The sequence below is a fragment of the Melanostigma gelatinosum genome, assembly GCF_949748355.1.
Source record: "Melanostigma gelatinosum genome assembly, chromosome: 20".
Classification (NCBI taxonomy): Eukaryota; Metazoa; Chordata; class Actinopteri; order Perciformes; family Zoarcidae; genus Melanostigma; species Melanostigma gelatinosum.
The window spans coordinates 10420395-10436128 of NC_136653.1; the positions used below are offsets into that span (position 1 = coordinate 10420395).

Consider the following 15734-nt stretch of genomic DNA (forward strand, 5'->3'; position numbering starts at 1 on the left):
ACAAAGAGGAAGTAGAAGGAAACAGACAGGTAGAAAGAGAAAGTCAGAGCAAGCATCCATACAGCCTTATCAGGACGGGCAAGTGTTCTTAAGTGCTTCTATCTGGGTGAGGCTGCTGGAGGAGTTCAGCAGAACCGTGTGTGGCAGTGTGAAACTCTTTCAGAGTAATGCTCTCTAAGCTTCGGACTAATGAGTCATGAAGGATGTTGCTGCTGTGATTCCTCTCTGGATGGCTACGTACTTTAACTTCACACACATGAACAACATGTTTACCTGTTTGTTATTGGTGTACTTACAATTCAAAACTCAACTGTCAGTTTTGTACTCTTTTTTTTTGCTTTTGGCAAAAAAGAATAAACACAACATAGCCGTATTAAGTGCATGTATTTACACACACGCGCGCACACACACACACACACACACACGCACACACACACACACACACACACACACACACACACACACACACACACACTCACACACACTCACACACATTACTGTACTGTAGTTGATCTCTAATTGGTAAATAAAAGTATTTCTGTCACCACAAGGCTACCATACCACCAGAGAGTTTGTTTGTTTGTGTTTACGTCTTATTTTTGATAGCGGTTATACTTTGAGCAGTTATACTCCACATTCCCATGCGAAACAAACACACACACACACCAATGCACAAGTTGGGACTATTGGAGTAAACCATATTTATCTTCCAGTCTGTATGTTTGTGAATGCGAAATAGATTGTGTGGGTACGGCAGAGGACGCTGTCTGTTGATTTAAGCTGTGTGGCAGTTGAGAGGGGAGTAGTGACTTCGGAATGTCTCTTTAATACAGGATCACTGTTAAAAAGAGAGGCCCTGCCTCGCCGCTGCTGTGGCATTGCAGGCGAGAGTGTGCAGCGTTGTGGAATAATGCTTATTAGGTCTCTTTCTCCTGTCTGTCAGCTCTCTCATGCAAAGTCTTCTTTCTCTCTCTCGCCTCGCTTTCTCTCCCGAATCAAGTACACTTTAACAAAGTGTAAAACCAGCCAATGACACTGATGGCAGCTTGAAGATGATGGTGTTTTTTTGTTTTTTTTGCTTTTGACAGAATCAGAATCATAGTGAAACACAAACAGGCAGAGTTCAATCTGTAATAGAGAAACTGTGCCTGGCCCGTGGCAGAGAACTTGCTATCCCACAGCAGAAAAGCTCAGCCTTGTGAGTATTTATTTTGACAATTTTCTGTCGAGCAAGAATTGTTGAGCAGAATCCTAATTCATATTCAGACAGTCAAACAAATTCACAAAGGGGAAGCTACACAGTGCAACCACACTTTTATAGTATTCACCACAGAGAAGCAACTGGGGTTTAATTGCCTTCTTTTAATTTTCTCTGCCGGTCCAGGCGTTTGAACCAATGGCCTGTTTGGTCACAACCCTGTGTTAATCCTTCAGACTGTTGCTGCCCTAACAATGACAGTTTTACATTTGCCTTGTAAGCTGTAATATCCCAAAGTTTTCATTTTTGTTTGCAAATTATCCTTTCTTATATCATTCAAAGTCAGTCTCAGGAGAGTAATTGATCAAACAGTGTTCCTTTGAATGTAGTCAAATGAGGAAACGTGTCCATTGGCTTTATTACGCACATTCTACAGTGACTCATTCTGATTGCATTCTTTTGGTTACGAAAATCCCTGAAATAAAAGCAAACGTGCAGAGCGCTAATCAAGTGATACAATTTAGAGTAAGCGGGTGGGCATGCAGGTAAAAAGGTCAGACTTTTCCTGCATTCCTGCCCGTCCCGTCTTTAGGGCGGCACAAGTACAACACAGTGATGAGCAGCAACATGATAATTACTTTCACAGGACAAGCTGCATCCTGAGGGCAAGATGAAAATGCAAGACACACACAGCTATTAACTCTAGGCTCCCCGTTAATATTGATTCCTATTCCAATAGACAGTATAAAGCTGCTGCTTTCTCTCTTTTGTTTATATCTAAAACCCCATATGGAGCCACTTTGGGACCTTGGGTCAGTGGCTCTTAAGCGCTGCTGAAGCATCCATCCGTTCAGTCCTCACCAACTCTGACCTCTGGTATGGTCGTCACGCTTTGGAACCAGCTGTCCTGCCAATGGCACAGGTCCTGAGGTTCCGCAAGGGCAGTCGCCGGCCAAACTGTGTAACAGGCTGGCTGAATATGAAACATCATTGAACGAAACATATATTTCGACTAAATTCAAGTAACAAAGTTACGTCTCCATGGCAGAGATGAACCACAGCCTGCTTTAAAATCAATATGAAACTTGTTTAGAACATGCCCATCTCTGAAAAGGCCACTGCCATCTCTGCTAACAAGACAAATAGACAGATAAACACATGCTAATGCATTCACTCATTCTCATATACCTCAACAGGCTTGTACACACATGAAGGCACACAAGCACTTTAGACACAAATTGAACAATAACACCCAAGGTACACACGCACAGAGACCTGCAATTAGAAAGTAGGGCATATGGAATACCAAGCAGTGTAAATGGGACAAACGCAGACACAAGCCAACTAGTGCAGACAGCCCGTCTAATGGTGTGGATGAAGTCAGATGAAAGAGTCTATATGTATCAGTTAGTCTGTCCGTGTCTGCATTGATCACACTGCAGGCGGCTCAATACTCATCTCTGACTTTCTCTTTCTGCCTGTCTGTTTCCTTCTACTTCCTCTTTGTCGTTTTCTCCCTGTTCAACCCCCCATCAATCACCGATCAAATGACAGCCAGCAAGAGAATGTGAACGAAGTCTCGTTTGCCATGTGTGTCCATGTGTGTGTGTGTGTGTGTCTTTGTGTAGTTGTGTATAGTGTATACAACTCTATCCATTTATAAAAAGGCCTGTAACCTTAATTCACAGGGCCTCATTTTGTAAAATGTTAGATTTGTAAAAGAAGTTATACATAATTGAACTGTTGCTGTCTAACAAATGAAATGACATTTAGAAGTGAGTCTTTATTTATTCATTACTCTGTTTGTTTTTTCATACTTCAGCAGAATTGAATATAAAAACAATGTAGGCCATTGGCAGTTCCTTTCAGCACATTAGTTGTTTATGTTGGCAGTGTATGATTTACATATTTTACAAATATAAAGATATTGACATTCAACATTGAGAACGTCTCATTTTGGAATGTCAGTACATTCAATGTTCTCTTTTCTTCTTGTTACTAACTACATCCTTCTTTTGCAGTTCAGCAGATGAGCAGTTTCGCTGGAACGCTCAAGGTAAATTTACCGAACCTAAACCTAACCCTACCCCTACCTATGAATGTTTGTACAAACACACACACACACACACACACACACATGCTCATACTGCGCAAAAGCTGCAAGATCTGACTCCACTGCTGTTGTCGAACTTAAATTTCAGACTGGTCCCACGTACAAGCGCACAAAGAATATCTAGAGTTTTATGTTTGCCACACATCTTGAGTTCAGGGTTAGATTTATTGCCCCGACACCAACAAGGCCTGGTCCGCCTCGTGTCAGATTGACAGACTAGGACAATTGTGTGTGAAGGAACATCTTGAATTTACACCCGTGGCCCAGTAATGTATGGGCAGCAGCACCTATCAACATACCTCAAAGATTAAAAGATGATTTGCAACACACATAATCACACTCTCAAATACGTATCTCAATGTGAAAGTGGTGCCAGAGCAAAACCACTGTTGGATTTTATAGCCAGTGTTCATCTGCATAATTCCAGACCAAAAGGAAACACTCTGTGCCTGTTTTTCCTCATTCATCTTCTGCTGACATCCTCATCCTCTTTTCCCCTTAGCAGGCGATGGACAAAAGGATATCGAGGACGAGTTGACCACTGGTTTGGAGTTGGTAGATTCCTGCATTCGCTCCCTCCAGGAATCAGGAATACTCGACAGTGGAGAACGTAAGTGTCTTCATCAGCATCATTGTGTGTGTGTGTGTGTGTGTGTGTGTGTGTGTGTGTGTGTGTGTTTGCGTCGGGCAAGGAGGATATAAACTTAATTATAAAAAGTGTCGATTAAGATTACAACTATTTCAATCCATTTCGTGGTATTGACTTGACTCAGACCAGCTCAACGAAATACAATTTCATTCTATGAACATTAAGGGTACGAACAGAATTTCATTTTACTTTCAAATGTTGATGTTGAGTCACATGTTGAGGATTTGATTTGTAGCGAGGGAATTAGTTATTTTCTTTGTTAACATATTATAGATCAAAATCAAGGTCGACTCGGCTCAACTCTAGCGGGCACTTCAGAAAGGGGTAAACAACCCTTTCACCGGCTCAAAAGGAATAAATAAAGGATAAATATCATTCCTAATTGTCTTGCGCAGTCTCTTCTTAAAACGAGTGACTATGGGGGAAGGAACATCCAGGCAATCTTAATAAAACCAGTGCCTGTGGTTGGTTTAACTACGGAAGGATTATGGCGTGTATTGTTTTGTAATTATTTTTGTTTTCCTGAAAGGAAATGAGAAAATGTCCTCTTATTAGTCCCTTCGGTCATTATATATCTGGCCTAAGTGCAGCAATTCCCTGTGTTAATATTGAGTTCTCACTCAGATTTCATTTCTACCTACAATAAGCAAGTTGAGTCCAGGGAGGATTTTGCTCCAGATTTAGACATTATAGTTTGATTAAGTAAGTATTCCAAAATGTGAATATATTCTTCACACATACAAATTTAGAGCAGAGCATTTCCTCACAGGGTAAGAGTTCAGCTTTGTAGTTTGTCACTGAGAGGTTAACTCCAAAAGCAGGGACTTTGAGGCCTAATTCATAACTACACGTGTTCTTCTATGGGCGGATAAAAATGTCACTGCACCTTTTGATGTGGAGGCAAACGCATCACGGCCAGGCCACAGTAACACACCGTGCTGCTCCTGGATATGTACCAACAACCGTCCAGCTCCAAGCTCTTGTATTCTGATAAACCAATTCAAACAGGGATTGAAGGGCAAGCCCGTGTATGAGACCTGCTAAATGTGCTTGGTATTTTCTTTGCAGGTCATTGGTTTTGGAACACTGCATTCCCATTTCACTTATTGTCTGGTGACCTTTTTACATGGCTGTAATGGATGGCATTTTAAGAACCAGCTCAGGCCATTTCTACTTGAAGAGTGTACTCACATAATATACTGCTATCAGAATTGGCCAGTATGGAGCACCTACATATGGTATACACACTATATAGCACATGCATCTGCTTATACAGAGCGCACAGATCACGAGTTGCGTGAGGAGGATTGCACAATCGCTGGACAGGAATATTTACCTCAAGATTACTGTTGCTCCTTTTGGTAAGAAACAGTTTGAATGTTAACAAAACAGTGGGGAGACGTGTCAGATACTTTGATTCTGTCTCTGCTTTATCCAAGTCCAAATAGATGGCGCTATCGTTGTGAGCACTCTCATGGTGGGTGCTCCATATCCAGCTGTTTTTCCCCATTTTGCAAATGGCTTTCCACCAAAAACATCACAATGTGTGGGCGCAGATAAATTCAGCTAAGCTATTTGGGTGTGAATGTGATTTTTTTCCCCCCAAAATGGTAGCGCTGCAAATAGCTTAGTGGTAAATACACAGAATAGTGACATGTCACTGTCTTCAGTGAAAGGTGGCACAAAACGGGGAGGCTTTTTGCCTTCAGCTGATGCTGTCGTTGGTAAGATGTCACAACAGAGCCGCACAAACACACATAAATAAATGCTCAGAGCCACAACCTTCTCAAAGAAATGACTGTGGGCCCTTGGTGTGTTGTATCTTAAAACCTTTCAAAAAAAAAGTATAACTCCTTGTGTGTTTGTGTGTGGAATGTATGTGGGTAAATGTCGATTACATATAGGATAAAGATAGAGATGAATGAGAATATGATGCTCATAATTTGACTGAGCTGCTGAACGGAGACTCTATGAGACTCAAACAGTGACGAGTGACAGTGGTTTTCATTTCACCCTCTCACTCGTACGCACATAATCACACACACAAACAGTGAACACACATCGAGCGCTTCCATGTGCACAATGCAGAAACACATGAGCTCCTGGATACAACAACAATTTCCCCATCGACCGGCCTCATGACTGTCCAATCGGCACAAGCACGCTTTGCGTCACACGTTTGAACGCTGAAAAAGACGCACGCAGTTTTTTTATTGTCGCACAGCGCACACAATGTAACAAACACCAAGGCCGAGCAATGACGAGTTCGGAAGCGCCCACTCAGTCTGCGTAACTCAAAGTGCTGTTTAATAATTCATAAAAAGCAAGGGATGAATTGCGATGAGGAAAGACAAGTCTTTTGTGACGGCAAGAAGCAGAGGAGATGATTTTGGTTCACAGGGAGAAAGGAATTCTGGGGGAAGAGAGAGAGAGAGAGAGAGCAAGCGAAGAGATAAGGGAGAATAATAACAGTGAGGGGGTCTTTGTTATTTTGGGTGAAAAAAGAAACTAACATGCCAGTGAGCTCTGGGAAAGACACTTATTGTAGACTTAAAATATTAGATATTTAGAAATCTGGAATTTGGAAAGTATGAAAAAAAAACCAGAGACATCGTAGTTTTCACTTCCTTACACTTCACAACTGCAGCTACACAAATTGAACATATTTGTATTCAGAGAGGGTAAAAATAGCAACATAATGAAATATGTATACACCGCTGAGTGAACAGGTCACAGACCTAACTGCTCTTCAACACAACAAAACCGCACAAACAAACACACGCAATGATAACCTATATAACGGCTCACACAAACGCCACCGGCTATCGAGTGGCTTCAAACTGTTTCCTTCAGTTAAACTCACCACTCTAGACACGGTCTGGGAGATGGTTCATATTACAAACGATCAATATTCGCTTCGCGTGCACAGCATGAGAAGGTGAACTGAATGTAGTCCCGCCAATGAGATTTATGAAGCCATATTCTTATATCCTGCAAAGGTTACTAAACAACAACAATAAATAAGACAATGTGAAGTGATTCATTCTTAACCAGAACTTCCTTCTAGACAAGGGGTCAAGTGAAGTTTTGCTCAAGTCGACAGAACGAGGTAAAAATGAACATGTGTGGGGAGGGAGCAAATCAAGTTATTAGGTGTTCCATCTATTACAACTTTCTTCTTCTCAGCCCTCCTCCTCCCATCCTCCACATCTCCCTGCTCCTCCTCCTCCTCCTCCTCCTCCTCCCATTCTCTCTTTTCCTCTGTTTCTCTTTCCCTCTGCTAATAAATTATGTATGCCATCTCCAACTCACGGAGTGCTGCACTGCTGCACTATCTGTTCAAAATTGCTGCTCTCTCTCTCTTCCCCATTTCACTCTTCGCCTCTCGGTCGCTCCCCTTCACGCCCCCTCTCGTTCTCACTCTTAATCTCTCTCTACTCACTCTCTCACTATACATGGACACGCACACACACGTAAACACGCACATACACACACATGCACAAACTCAACTCAACCCCAACCAACTGCCCAACCATACACAACTCTTCTCTCGCTCTCTCTCTCTCTCTCTCTCTCTCTCACTCTCTCTGTCGGTAGGACCGGCTCTTCTTTCCCAGAGTTCCTTGCAGCTCAACTCCACTCCGGAGGCTTCGCTCCAGTACTCTGCCAGCTACCATAGCAACCAGACCCTCGCCCGTAGCGGCAGCATCTCCGCAGCAACTCCTCAGCGCAGCGGGCAGGTTGGAGGAGCCGTGCACAGCTACAACCAGGTAGGAAACACTGCTGTACATCGATGCTACTGAGGATGCGTGGACGTGTGATGATGATGATGATGATGACAATGATGACGAATTCTAACACAGTCCATTTGTGTAAACGTCAGTGTCTGTTCTTAGAAAACTTTAAAGTACACTGATGGCTAGATAATTCAATCATAGGCGTCTAAGGACTTTGACTCTGAAAGTAACTCACCTGAAGTGAGTTTTCTCCACTATTTAAATGGACAGCTGCATTGTGCACCGAGAAAAAGAGTTGCGATGTACTGTATATGCTGATTTTCTAGCTCCTCTGGTATTCCATCACTGAGCGAACATTGCCTTTCTTTTTCCTTTACCCCCTTTCTTATTGCATTTATCTTGCATAGCGCTTCTCCAGCTGCATGCAACTCTCAGTGCTCTCACCAAACGTGGATTTTGTTTGACATCACAGTTGGGTCCAGTTGTTCAGTGTGTTTAAGTACATATTTATGCAGAATCCCTTTTTGTTCGCCTTACTGAAGTGGCGGAGTCACTGAAACTGGCTTTTGAAGCAATCCATAGCATATTTGTCTGTATTCGGGAGGAGGTTAGACACGGGGTGAGACAAATTCCTCAAAGCTGTTTCGAGGGAAATCAGATGCTCATCGACCAAAATGAGGAGATGATTAAATGCACACAGAGAAATCTCAGCAAGTCTCTTGTTTATAAGGACTTGAAAAATAAAGCTGAAGATAAAGTCACAGATTAATCACAGCAGTGTGCTGATGAAGAGAGAAAACCCACCTAATTACCTTCCAGCCTACAGGAGCCAATTATTTCCAATTTCCATGTCCTTAATATTTCATTGGCAATACACACACAGATGTGCACTTTTAAACAGAGACGCACATATCTGCGAAATCAGTGAGCAGCTGCAGTGCTTCATTAAAACTAGTGTCTGGGGCAAATTATCCATTTGTGATAGATGGTTATGAGATGAAAGTAAGAGGAAATATTTAAGGTCAATATTTATAAACCAGAGCATTATTTCACAAGGGTTACAGCTCTTAGAATACATTTGTTATATCTTTGCAAGATCCTATGCATGTTTTCAATAAGGTGTCGATGACGTGAATTGGTGCTTTTTTTGTGTTGTGTTAGTTCCCGATTTTCCGTGTGTGTGTGTGTGTGTGAAAAGCTGTTTGTGTGTTTGTGTACTCGTGTTCCTGTGTCCTTTGAAAGAGAAAGGAGAGGAAGGGGATATTTGTCTTTGTGAACACATTCATTCATCTCCCCCCCCCCCCCCCAACAGTCCCAACAGTCATTAAAGAGATGGTTTCAGAGAGAGCTCCCATTCCTTCCCTTGATAAGTAAGAGATACTTGAGGCAAGCACCGAAAGATTAAAAAAAAACAGATCGACAGGCATGTGCTTTAGATGGATGGGCAGATAAGGCAAAGGGACTTTTTATTGTCTGTCGTCTGAATTCTGAATTATTTCTTGTCCTCTGTTCCCCTTGCATTGCAGTGTTCCCGTCCTCAGTGTCCCCCCCCCCCCCGTCTTCCCTCCCTGTCCTCTCTGCTCACCATCTCTGTCTATGTGAACATTAGTGTGTGTGTGTGTGTGTGTGTACGTACCCTCCTTTCTGATGTTTTGGGCTTGTCAGTGTAATGGGGCCAGTGTTGTCAAAGGGGCTTGTTGCTCATGAATAGCTTTACCCAAGCCAGTGCTGACAGACAGGTGCAGTTCGCATGCATGTGCAGCACATGCAGGTTTTTTCGTGAGCGTGCTTGCAGGCATATGCACAAGGGGGTGCACTCCACGTGTGTACAAAAGTTTGCACAAGTGACTGTTTCAGGGAGAGTGGAGAGGGTTACTACTCTTCTGAGGGGTATTTATAACCCTGAGAGGACCTGCTTTAATAATGCATGGATACATGGCACCTCAAACATCCCAGTGTTTTACTGGAGGGGAAGAGAAGCAGAACTGCAGGATGACATAGAAGGGGATGGAGAAAGTGCTCTCCCTCACACAGTCTGTCAGGCTTTCTATTTATTAGTGAACTCAGCCAACAAGTCATCTATACTCATCATTTATTTACTCAGTGAGTCACCCATCCATCTGTTTATCTATTCATTTAATTGCTCACCTCTTTAGCAGTCAGAAGTCCATTTCTGTCTCACTTTGCATCACGATGACTGTAGCACATATGCATTCTGTAACACAATCACGTAAGATCAACTATTAATATGGGTCCTGAAACTCAGCTTTGTGGCCTGCCTCTCATCAGACCTTAGATCTCTCACTTGGCTTCATAACCTACTAAACTATCACAGGGGACTTATATAGACGATTTGTACGGCGCACACTCGTCTGGATAGCAGCTCAAATACCGTGTAATATTCATCTCTGACTGTTTCCAGACACATTTGACAAAAAATCCTTTTCCATGTGCTCTCAAACAAAAACATCAAGTGACAATGTTTATTTATCACACTTTCATGTGCACTTATCATGGGTTCCGTTGACATTTCAGATACTTAAGTATTTTTGAAAGACTGTGTCTAATAAGCTGTTGTTCCAGCAGCAACGATAGGTCGAAGAAAAATACATTACATTATGCAGTCCATTCACCAGACAGCATTTGAGCCATGTGTTTGTTTGAAATTTTAAATTCTGTTGATGGATGAAACTGCAGCTCGTGACCTCTTCCATTATTCTAAGTTACAAATCATTGAAAGAGATAAGGGTCTCGAGGTTAAGCTTTGCCTTCAGATCATTCCAGGATAAAGGACCATCGTGGAACAGGCTTGTTTTGCCTGCCTCTGTACTGATGGAGAAGATACTTTAAACTGAAGCCATTTGTGCGACCTAAGATTATGACCGCTTTGCAAAACGAAAAACTTCCAGCTTAAGTAAGCAGGACATTAGCCTGAGAGGATTGTATCAACTAAAATGTGCCAGTGTTTTACAGCATTTACAGCAGTTTGAGTTATGCTGTTTACATATGTGTCACACGTCTTGGTAACACCAGCTGTCCTCTAGAAAAGATGAAAAGTAGAGAATATTATTTGACTGGCTGCTGAGAAGCTGGCGCTGAGCTGCAAGGCTGGATTGACAGCCAGGAGCTAAACTGCATTGTTTAAAAAGCTGGAAGCTGGACTGTACTGCTTCATGTATGGCTGGGAGCTGAACAGCATTGCTTGATAAATGGCAAGGACCGAAACTGCATTGTTGGCTTGGCTTTCTATAAAGGGGCAGCTGAAGTAGTAGGAAGAGTTAGAAAAATAGACAAGAGATAAATGGGGCAAAATATGGTGCAAGCATAGACTGTATACAAGAAGTGGACATAGTCACCATGACGTCACTCATTAACGATTTGAAGCCTCGAGTTAGACATGTTGGCTGTTGCCATCTTGGCTTTTTGCAGAAGTAACAAGATAGCGTGGAGATAAGTACAACCAAATATTGAAACTTTACTAGAAGACTTCTTTTTTTCAACCAGAGAAGTCGCCCCCTGCTGGCCATTAGGAATAACGCAGCTTTAGGGTAAATCATCAACTGAGGTCGAAGCTCTATGTGCAATAGACGATATAGATCCCGCAAATGTGGCTAGAGTGGGTGGTTTTAACTTTGCTGCAGGTGGGATCGGGTGGTCAAGAAATAGTGGTCCTGTGATTCAGCAAGCATCGACCTCACATCATGTGTTAAAGCATTTTATTGAGGGAATTTTTGCGGTTGCAGGGCAGGATTCTGCCAGTATATTTACATCAAGAGTTTTTGGTTTGAGAGTAAAATTCAGCCCATCCTTTGTAGTTAAGCCAGGTTAAGCCACAGCTTCCGTCATGGTTTACTTATAGCGTGTTGAGATCAGGGTGTATCCACAACTCAAGGTTGAATGCTATACTGTACCCTTTTATAAGCGCTTCCACATATAGACAACACATCGACAAAGTGTATGCATGTTTCTGAGTCAAGAACATGTAAGACGACATAGGGGAACTACCACAGCTCACTGTGTATTTGACCTGTTCCTCGTTTCACCAATTTTCCATTCTCCGAGTTGTTTCCGGTGTCTCCTTGTCTCCGGTACTCTACCTGCCTCCATAAACTGTGTGTCCGGTTTTGTTTGAAAGAGACCGCTAATCCACTCAGCCAGAGATAAATCAGGTTCCATGACCCCTGTGCAAACAAAGCAGTGCTGGAACCAAAAGCCTGTTGTCTTCCGCAGACACGCTTTAGCTCCTCGCAAAGCAGGAAAATATAACCAGAAACTGCCATTCACAACATCATTGGAGATGGTGTGCCTGTGAGTGTGATGCTTTATTTACCCTGGGGAGGTTTGCTGAGTCGGCATGCTTTTTTATTTCTACTAGTCTTTCTGCACAATTGTACACCTGCAAAGATACAAACCTGCAACCTGTTATGTGCAAACGTACAGCCTTGTACTCTAGATCAGGGATTCCCAAAGTGGGGTGGAGCTGCCTCTAGGGGGTGCGCGAGAGGAAAAGTGTAATGGTGGTCTGATGGTGTAATAATATTAAATATAAAAAAAAATGTAATTTTAATTTAAAAACTGTCAGGTGGGACATCTGAAGCTATCAGTCGTAAAAGAGGAGAGGGACAGAGAGAGAGAGAGGAATCGAAGGCGAGGGGAACGGAGAGGTGCGTTGGGGGGAGAAGAAATCGAGCCAGAGTCAGAGGAAGATGAGACGGCGCAGACTGGGAAAAAAAGAGGAAATATGATGAAAAGTATCTGTGTCTGGGCTTCACTTGGATTGGCAACGCAGATTCCCCAAAGCCACAGTGCGTGGTGTGCAGTGAGGTTCTGGCTAACAGTCTGAAGCTCTTATTTACGTCGCCACCTGAACACCAAGCATGCCAGTGCAAGTCAAAAGCCCCTTACATTCTTTATATCGAAATTGGAGGAGTTACAAAACAGCCAAAAACAACTGGAGTCTCATTCATGTGTTGGTCTATAAATGACGCACTACGGGCTTCATATCTGGTTACAGAATAGCGAGAAAGGGGCATGATCCCGGTGTCCAACAACACTGTGTCGCGCCGCATCGATGCTTTGTCCGAAGACATCCTGGCTACATTAGTCGCTCATTAATTGTAAATTAAATGTGATAATCTGCCGCTGAGCCTGTGCGTGTGTGCTCGCATCCGTATTGCTCTTTAAAAGTGATGCCTTGTGTCACTGAAAGTTATTGAAACTTTGTTGCAGTGTTTCAGGGCGTTTTCACACCTTCAGTTCGTTTGCTTTGTTGCAGTTGCTCCTTTGTTCGGTTTGTGTTCACACTGCAACATTTAACAGAGGACTAAATCTTGTAAACAAATGCCACGCGCGAGCAAACTGTTCTCTCATTGGTCCGATTATTATGCGGCTATAAAGGCTTAAAAGGCTCTGTTGCTTCTTTTTTTTTTTTTTTATTAAGGGGGGGGGGGGTGCGCGAACCCGGTCGGGATGTAGAAGGGGGTGCGCGGCCTAAAAGGTTTGGGAACCGCTGCTCTAGATTGTTGATGGAAGTGTGTCGGCATGTTGTGAGACACTGGTTATTGGATGATCATGTGTTTGAGGTCATTTACATTTGTAAGTGTGTGTTTGCATACGTGTTTCCATGTGTGTTTGAAAGTGTGTCTCGGGCTTGATATCTACAATTTCACAGAAACAGAATCAGATATGAAACAACAGATAAAGATACGGTCGAACACTCAACAGTGTACATTGATATTTGTCAGTCTCTCCTGATGTGTATGCGATTGAGAGTATTCCAAATGTTATTCTCAGAAACAGAAGGTTTGACAAGTTCAAGTTCTCTGGCTGTGCAGTAATGAAAATGATTACGGTATACTAGGGAACTTCAATACCGTCAAACGCTCCGCTCTCTATCGTATTATACGTAGTGCGTGCCAGTAGAGGACGGTGGGCAAGCTTTTATTTATTTTCATTGAAGTGACAACCCCCCCAAGTCTCTCCCTTCCCATTTACAGCTTTAAGCATCAACATAAGGCGATATGAGACTCAGTGGAGCACCGGCATATGCTCTCCCCGACTGCCTCTGGAGGCTAAGGATGATATATTAGGATGGACCAGCATGTGATGTGTGGTAGAAACACACTGGCACAACTTTTTTGTCCATTAGGAATTAATTGCATTTTTCAGTCAAAACTGTTTCCTCTGTCCTCCTTTACGATTTACATCGTATGACATTCACAGCTTTCTAGATGTTACAAAAATCAATACAAGTACATTTATAACAAATGTCTTTGTCTCTATGTTTTGTCTGATTTACGATATACGATTCAGATATTTCAAGTATTTGTGAATATTGTGGTTTTACGAGATGACAGATGATACATATTGAGACATGGATACACGATGGACGGTGTAATCCTTCCCTCAACTTTGAGTAGGTGGTGAAACACGGCTTCTTGAGAAATGATTTCAGTCTGCTGAACTCCGAGGACTTCTTTGCCTGCTTCTATGAGTCAGTTTGAATCACCCTCTGATTTCTGTTGGGGTTTCATTACTAGCTCCTCAAAGGCTTGACTCTACTCATTGTGCATGAAAAGGTTTTTGATGGCCAATGCTCTTTGTTCTTTTTTTATCCCGTTTTTATTAACTCTGTCTCTCACTTTCCCTCCTCCCAACTTCTCCCTCCGCCACTAATCCCTCACTCTATTCATCCCTTGTTCCCTGTCACGACTCCTCTTCCATCTCTTGCTCTGTGTTACCCCACATCCCCTCAGGTGACATCAAGCCGTGCCGCCCAGCAGCAACAATCACAAAGTGGGGCAGGGTCAGGTAAGAACTCACAGTGAATACACAGAGCTGACATTTGGAGACACTGACAGACATGCATGAGAATTGGAACAAAAGAACTCGCCACGAGCAGAATGTTTTTCCGAGCCTGCAGTATGTATAATTCTCTCTCATAGTAGGGCTACAGATCTGATGATACTACCACAAAGTCGATCATTCATCTTTGGCCTAAGGCCAATTACACTTGTGAAACACCCAATGATCAAAACATGTTATTTGTTATGGCCAATCCGTGATGAGCGCAGAAGTCCAATAACAAAGCAGCACTCGAGCAGACCATTTCTCCCAATCACCCCCCCCTCCTGGTTTCTCCATTGTTGCCCAAGTGAATGTTGAATATTGACATCCTTTTTAAGACCCCCACCCAGGCTGACTGTCGCAAGCATCGCTACATTCTAACTCATTATTTTTGCTTTCCCCCGTCTGTTGAACTCTCTCTCCCTTTCCGTGTTCTCCAGGTATTTACTACTCCAGCTCCACCTTACCCGCCCAGCGTGTTGGTTCCCCTCTGTCTGGAGGAGGAGGAGGCTCAGGAGCCGGTTCCCCAGGTAAACTCCAACGGCTGGGATCAGCCTCCGATGCTCCGGGGTACTCTACCACTCAGCGCCTGCCTTCCTCCTCCTCTCCCAGCAAACAGTCTCCTGCCAATCGACTGGCCAAGTCATACAGGTAGAAAACCCACAGGGACTGTGACATCGCTGTTGACTTTGATGTATTGATGTTAACACTGATGTGTTTGAAGGTGGACAAAGGCGATAGGATTTGAAAAAAATGACTGTATTTAACACATTCGTCTCATTCATAGGTTTTACAGACGGTAAGAGAGCAGAGATAAATAAACAATGAGTGACTGTAATTGAACAGAATAGAATGGAAAGGAGAATTACCTTTGGAGTGCCTTTCGGCATGCAGTGACTGTAAAATACTCACATAAAAGCACTGTTTTTACAGCATATGTGAACATAAATGAATCATTTCAAGTCATTGTTTTTCATAGAAATGATGTTTCTTTGTCCATTTGTCTTCCAGCACCACAGCTGCTGTGACAACTGCAGGAGGGGGCGGGTCTCCCCTGAGGGTCGCATCTCCTCCCAACTCTACAGCAGCAGGGGGAGGGGCCAGCTCATCATCGTCCCCTCTTCACCAGGTACAGAATATTACAGTCTTACCAGAGTAGTAGGTGCCAACTTTTTTATGCGCACCCTGCAT

At 43.0% G+C, this 15734-nt stretch overlaps 1 protein-coding gene across 1 annotated transcript in view; it reads left to right on the forward strand.

Moving 5' to 3' along the window:
• The window catches only part of ctnnd2a (catenin (cadherin-associated protein), delta 2a), a gene marked incomplete at both ends in the record, with an annotated part of 184528 nt that overhangs the window by 57817 nt on the left and 110977 nt on the right, over positions 1-15734 (forward strand). Inside the window, 6 exons of the mRNA XM_079292530.1 lie at positions 3220-3254; positions 3817-3921; positions 7558-7730; positions 14453-14507; positions 14984-15194; positions 15555-15672. Of these exons, the coding sequence (XP_079148656.1) occupies positions 3220-3254; positions 3817-3921; positions 7558-7730; positions 14453-14507; positions 14984-15194; positions 15555-15672 (697 nt within the window). The remainder of the gene's footprint in view (positions 1-3219; positions 3255-3816; positions 3922-7557; positions 7731-14452; positions 14508-14983; positions 15195-15554; positions 15673-15734) is intronic.